We start from the raw sequence: 6938 nt of genomic DNA, 5'->3' as shown, positions 1-6938 counted from the left end.
GGAAGCCCAGCGCCAGACGAGGGGGCCAGGCGCGTGACGGGCGCGCATGACACAGGAGGGGCGGGCCTGAGAAGCTGGATGCTCTGGGATAGGGCCTCAGGTTCGCGCGGAAGGGGCGGGGCGGGTCAGGAGGCGGGGCTTAGCTGGAGGGGCCTTGGGGCCGGGCTTCCGCGTGCGTTGGTCCGGCGGGCGAGGGCGCGCGGCGGGGGCGTGCCCGGCGGGCGGGGCGGAGCCAGCCGGGGGGCGGGGCGGCGCGCGGCCTAACGGCGGCGGCGGCGGCGCCTGTGCGGTGGCAGGCGAGCGTCGCGGCTTCAGGTCCCGCGGCGGCGCCCGTGAGGAACCCGGGCCGCGGGTGGAAGCGGGAGCCGCGCGGTGGAGGCGCTTGGCGATGGTGGGCGTCCCTGGAGCGGCCGCCTTCCAGCGTAAGCAGGGCGGGAAGGCGGGAGGCTGAGGGGGGCGTGTGAGGGGCCTTCTGCTCCACAAGCGCGAGCTCCCGAGAGGCCCCCGGCGCGAGGCGGGGTTGGGGAAACTGAGGCGCGAGGCAGGGCGGCGGATCCAAGGTCACGCGGCGGGCCGGGCCTTCCCGGGTGCGCGAGGCCGTCCGGGCGCCTCCTGCGTCTCCCCGAGGGCTCGGGGCTCGCGATGTGAGCTAAGCTGTGGGGACCGCGGCCTCGGAGCCCAGGCCCTGCCGGAGTCTGTCCGACTTACCGGCGGACAAGGATTGTTTTGTTCTCCCGGCGCTGGGGCCACTAAGTCCGACTCTGGGGAAGTATTACACACGCCCAATTTCAAGGGGTGTGTGGCGGATGGTGGAGGAGGCGAGGATGGCCTCTGAGGGGGCCTGTTGAGTGCGGGCTCAGGGATCAGACTGCCTGGGTTCACGTCTTGGCTCCCCTGCTGAGGGGATGTGACCTTGGGTCTTTCTGAGCCTCAGTTCTTTCTTCTGCAAAATGGGGGTGTGAAGAGTATTTCCACCCCTACAACCCACGCCAGGGTTCTTGGCTTTTGTGGGGCCAGTAGAACGCTTGGCCCAGGCTGGGACATACACAAGGGTGAAAACTGTTATTATTGTAATCGCTGATAAACCTTATCCAGGGTGAACCTCTCTCGGAAAAGCCCGAAATTGCGCTCTGGTTGTTAAACAGATGTTTTAAGATTTTGTCTTAGGTTGGTCCTGCTTTATGATGATCCACTTGTTTTTCTTACCTCCATTTCTCCATTCTAGAAATTTGTCTAGTGTTCCTCCTAGAAATTTTGAGATCCTGGGGGGGAAGGGGTGGTATCTCTTAATAACAATAAAATTTTAATTGTTTCTGGTTACAATAGTGATAGCATTTTTTGATCGGGCGTTTTGCATTCTATTCGTGTAATATTTATTAAATCATTAAGTAAAAAGTACCATTCCCGGCCCTGGGAATATAGCACAAAACTGGATATACCACACATAGTGTTTTGAGTTTGATTTGGGGAGAGGGAAGACAAGGCAAGAGAGGAAACAGGTAAGTCCATTTTGCCTGTTTTCTCGTCATTTAATCCTGGTGGTAGTATAAATAAGAGTTAAGTATTTGAATATGCCTATTTTGCAGCAGATGAAATTGAGGAATGGAGGGAACCCTGTGATCTAGCCTCAGAGCCTTCAGTCTTTCATATAAAAGGGAGGCTTTATGCCTCCTCTCTTTGATACTCATTAAAAGTTGGATTACAGAAATGCAAAGTAGGTACATCCAGCAATGCCTCTTCATAGTCAGGCCGGCAGTTGCCGCTTTTGATAGTTTGATCCTTTCCTCTCAAAACTTAAAATGAAAGAGAGGCAGAGGTGAGTGACCCTTTAGGGTCTAAGATGCACCATCTCCTAAAGTGAAAGGGCTTTGTGAACTTAAATTTTTTATGTCCATATCTGCTTTATGCAATTTTCGGTTTAAAATATACCCTCAAGTACAATTTTTGGCTCTATTATGTAACAAAGATTGACTGATTGATTTTAGTGTTCCTAATAGAATTCTAGTTTGCATTCTTAGCATGCTTAATACACTTTTTCTTTTAATCTGGAAGCATATAATAAATTGCATTAAAATATCGAGAGGATTTTTTCAGTGAGGTTTCCATGATACAGTTGGATTCAGCATTGACCATCTGCTAAGCACTAGGGCCTGTACTAATGTAGGGCTTACAAAGATGAATAAAGCAGGCACTTGCCTCTAAGAGCTTACCTATAGTCTTGATTGGCTAATGTGTTTAACTGAAGTGCTGGGCAGAGAATGAAGGAGCTCAGAGTCCTTGGGGGAAGTAGTCTAGAGCATTGGCTTCAAATGTTTTTACTGTTCTATCAGTAGATATAGGGTTGAGTATGAACACATGTGAATGTTTTAAGTTACAATTACAGTGCTAACTGTAGTCTATTTTATGTACATTTTATAACACGTGCAAAAATAGACATTTTGCAGAGGATGAGCTAAAACAAATATAAGTAGAAGTTCCAATATCGTCTTTTTACACCCTGGTGTGAATGATAACTATGCATCTTGAGGATGGGGACCATTGGTCTTGTAGTGGGACCTTCTCAACCCCTGAGGTCTGTTGAGATTCACTTCTGGAGTTGTGCATAGGTTGAAATCTTAGGGTCCAATCCTATTAGCTTTGAGACTTTGGGTACATTATTTAACCTTTCCGTGCACTTGATTTTCCTCATCTCTTAAAATTGAGTTGATGGGAGTTTCTGCTTCATTTGCAGTTTTGTGATGATTGATAATATATATGGTAATTATACGGTAATATATGTAGTGTACTTACACTGTGCTTGACCCACTATTTTGGATGCCGTTTATGGGTATGAGTAAGACTTAGGATTTCACAGTCTAGTAGGGGCCTTGGCACCTCTTTGTGGATAAAGTTCTTTAAGTGCTTGAAACAAAGTCTTTTGGGAATACATGGTAGGAATAACTAATTGTTCTTTAAGGTTCCAAGTAAGGTTTAGGTGAGGAGGTGACATTTGAACCAGGCCTAAGGAGAGGGTTTTTTTTCCAGGAGGAGGAGAGGTAGACCTCTTTTGATACTGAGCGGATACTTGGATTCTTTTGAGGGTTTAGTGAGTAGTTCTCCAGATCTGGACCTGCAGGGAACCCCATTAAAGCTTGTATACCTTGTTAATAGGATAACAGTGAGTTCTGGCTGGAGTTGTTACTGGTAGGGGCCAGATGGCAAGGAAGCCTATTCCAGAACTTTTCACAGCACCACAGCTCTTTTCTCTCTGATGACACTTACCTCATTCTGCCTTCTTAGTTATCTAAGAATATAAACTCCTAAATGTAAGTTCCTTAAGAGTTTTAGTATCTGCATTTTTGTGATCTTGCTTTGCCTAACAAGGTAAGTGGAAAGTCCATAAGCATGGAGAAAGGTATAGAAGTCATTGGACCTTCAAGAAATTCTAACAGTAAAAAAAAAAAAAAAAAAAGAAATTCTAACAGTTACAAATAAAATGGTAAATGACCATACTTACTAGTGACAACTTGATTACAAATATGGTAGAAAAACAAAACAAAACAAAACAAAAAATATGGTAGATAGGCCCTGTGCATTACTATTTAAAAGGGGTGAGAATTGTCATGTTCAGTAACACTTTCCTTATCTGGCATTTGACCAATAACATAAAAGAAGACACGTGAACACGTGAAAGTATACCAGAAAGACTTCCTGGAGATTGAATTAGGTAGCTTCCATTTGGTCTTCTCTCCATTTTTTTTTTTTAAGATTTTATTTATTTATTCATGAGAGAGAGGCAGAGACACAGGCAGACAGAGAAGCAGGCTCCATGCAAGGAGCCTGATGTGGGACTTGAACCTGGGAATCCAGGATCACACCTTGAGCCAAAGGCAGGCCCTCAACCACTGAGCCACCCAGGCGTCCCTCTTCTCTCCATTTTTTTTTAAGATTTATTTATTTATTTATTTATTTATTTATTTATTTATTTATTTATTTATTTATGATGAGAGAGAGAGAGAGAGAGAGAGAGAGGGAGAGAGAGGGAGGGAGAGGCAGAGACACAGGAGGAGGGAGAAGCAGGCTCCATGCCAGGAGCCTGACGCGGGACTCGATCCAGAGATCTCGCCCTGGGCCAAAGGCAGGCGCTAAACCGCTGAGCTGCCCAGGGATCCTTCTCTCCATTTGTTGCCTGTTTTCTGCTCTGAGAGGCCAACTTACCTATAGGAACTACATCAAGAGCTTCCTTTCTGTCTGAGGTTAGGGAATTTTCATTTCCCTGATCCCTTCCTATGGGTGTTGTCTCTAGCTGGTTGTGTACTTTATTTTATTTTATTTTAATTAATTAATTAATTTATTTATTTATGGTTGTGTACTTTGAATGAAGATTGCTATTCCTCTAAAGGAGATCCACTCTAGGACTCACTCCTTCTGGATTTGGAAAGTTTTTTTTTTTTTTTTTTTTTTTGCTTTGTTCCTCTGGCTTAGTAGTGTTCTCTCAAGTCTCAGGATACTACAACTATCCCTTGTGATTATCTACCTTTATAATCCTGTTTTTAAACCCTTCTTGAAAAAAAAAAACCCTCCTTGAATTATCCTTACTCTGGAGTATGCTATCTTTCTTGCTGGGACCATGACTATGATTGAAGCTTGTATACTTTGTTAATAGCCTAACATCTCAAACTTTCACTCAGAGCTCACTCATCCTGTACATTCTTCAAATAAAGATACTTGTCTGACCCCAATTTATAAACAGATTTTAAAGTTTATTTATGGGCAGCCCTAGTGGCGCAGTGGTTTAGCGCGCCTGCAGCCCAGGGTATGATCCTGGGGACCCGGGATCAAGTCCCATGTCAGGCTCCCTGCTTGTACTTGCTTTTCCCTCTGCCTGTGCCTCTGCCCCCCCCCCCCCCCCCCGTCTCTCTCTGTCTCTCATGAATAAATAAATAAAATCTTAAAAAAAATAATAAAGTTTTGTTATTTAACTTCTACACCCAACATGGGCCTCAAACTCATGACTTCCAACTGAGCTGGCTAGCCACTCCCTTGTAAGCAGATTTTATTTTATTTTCCTTTTTTATTTATTAAAGATTTTTATTTATTATTTGAGAGGAGAGTATGCCTGCATGTGTGCCCCAGTACAAGCAGGGGGAGTGGCAGAAGGAAAGGGAGAAGCAGACCCCCCCCCCACACTGAACAGGAAGCCTGAGGCATGGCTCTGAGCTCATGACCTGAGCCAAAGGCAGATGCTAAACCAACTGAGCCACACAGGCACCCCTTGTAAGCAGATTTTTAAAAGTAACAAATCAGATGGAAAGGTGGAAGGCTACCCCAGGTAAGCATACTGACAGTGAGAGGGTCTTATCCTCTCCTGTGGTCCTTATCTATTATGCCACACTGATGCATTTAGTCATTTTCCTCCAAACTGTTGGATGAGAAAAAAAAAAAAAAACCCACAAAAGTTAGAAGCACCATAATCTATGACCACACAATTAAGACCAGTTAAATTGCAATTAGGAGCCTATTCAAAAAGGCAGAGATACATGAGACAGGTTGTTGATCATAATGGAAAAAGAAGAATTTGCAGGCAAATTTGGTTTGAGCCCCAGTTCTGGGAAGTTTTTCAAGTTCTGAGACTTTGTTTAATCTATAAATGATAATTCTTGCCTAATAATGATAATAACTAATAGTGAATGCTTATTTTTTTATTTTAAAGATTTTATTTTATTCATGAGACACACACACACACACACACAGAGAGAGAGAGAGAGAGAGAGAGAGAGAGAGGTAGAGACACAGGCAGAGGGAGAAGCAGGCCCCATGCAGGGAGCCTGATGTGGGACTCAATCCGGGTCTTCAGGATCATGCCCTGGGCCAAAGGTGGCGCTAAACCGCTGAGCCATCCAGGGATCCCCTGAATGTTTATTTTGGGACAGATATCATGCACTTACCTTTTGCCTTTTAATCCTCCAGTCTTTTAGGTGGGTGTATATCCTGATTTTACAAATTAGGTGATTGACTCAGAAGTTTTAGAACTAATAAATGACCAAGCCCAGATTAAAAATCTAGATCTTTTGGACAGCAGAGCTTGAGCTCTTAACATTATGATAGCTCTTATTTAAAATGTGTTGATTGGGGGATCCCTGGGTGGCGCAGTGGTTTGGCGCCTGCCTTTGGCCCAGGGCGCGATCCTGGAGACCCGGGATCGAATCCCACGTCGGGCTCCCGGTGCATGGAGCCTGCTTCTCCCTCTGCCTGTGTCTCTGCCTCTCTCTCTCTCACTGTGTGCCTATCATAAATAAATAAAAATTAAAAAAATATTTAAAATGTGTTGACTGGGACAGCCTGGGTGGCATGCTGCCTTCAGCCCAGAGTGTGATCTAGGAGACCCCGGGGTCGAGTCCCATGTCGGGCTTCCTGCATGGAGCCTGCTTCTCCCTCTGCCTGTGTCTCTGCCTCTCTCTCTCTCTCTCTCTGTCTGTCATGAATAAATAAATAAAATCTTTAAAAAAAATAAAATAAAAAAATAAAAAAATGTGTTGACTGGGGCATCTGGCTGGCTTGGTTAGTGGAGCATGCGATTCTTGATCTCAGAGTTGTAGGCTGGAGTCCCACGTTGGGTGTAGAGATTAATTAATTAGTTAATTTATTTTTATTTTTTTTAGTTAATTTATTTTGGTAGAGAGTAATTAAAAATTTTTTTTGAAAGATTTATTTATTTATTCATGAGACAGAGAAGCAGAGACACAGGCAGAGAGAGAAGCAGGCTCCCCACTGGGAATCCCATGGGAGCTCAATGTAGGACTCCATCCAGGATCCCAGGATCATGCCCTGAGCCAAAGGCAGCCGCTCAATCGCCCAGTTACTCAGGTGTCCCCGAAAAGATCATTTAAAAGATAGTATACAAGAAATGCAGCACTAGGATCAAGATGAGTTAATTCACTAAGTTCATACCTCTTCCG

At 44.9% G+C, this 6938-nt stretch overlaps 1 protein-coding gene across 2 annotated transcripts in view; it reads left to right on the top strand.

Moving 5' to 3' along the window:
- The first annotated feature begins 270 nt into the window (after positions 1-270).
- Positions 271-6938, top strand: part of CBFA2T2 (CBFA2/RUNX1 partner transcriptional co-repressor 2) — a 147974-nt gene continuing 141306 nt past the window's right edge. For both annotated transcript variants that reach the window (XM_055304073.1, XM_055304064.1), the window contains exon 1: positions 271-422. In XM_055304073.1, coding sequence (XP_055160048.1) covers positions 389-422 — 34 coding nt within the window. In that variant the 5' untranslated portion in view covers positions 271-388. The remainder of the gene's footprint in view (positions 423-6938) is intronic.

The sequence above is a fragment of the Nyctereutes procyonoides genome, unplaced genomic scaffold, assembly GCF_905146905.1.
Source record: "Nyctereutes procyonoides isolate TBG_1078 unplaced genomic scaffold, NYPRO_anot_genome, whole genome shotgun sequence".
NCBI classification, from domain to species: Eukaryota; Metazoa; Chordata; class Mammalia; order Carnivora; family Canidae; genus Nyctereutes; species Nyctereutes procyonoides.
This window is presented reverse-complemented; position numbering and strand designations above follow the sequence as displayed.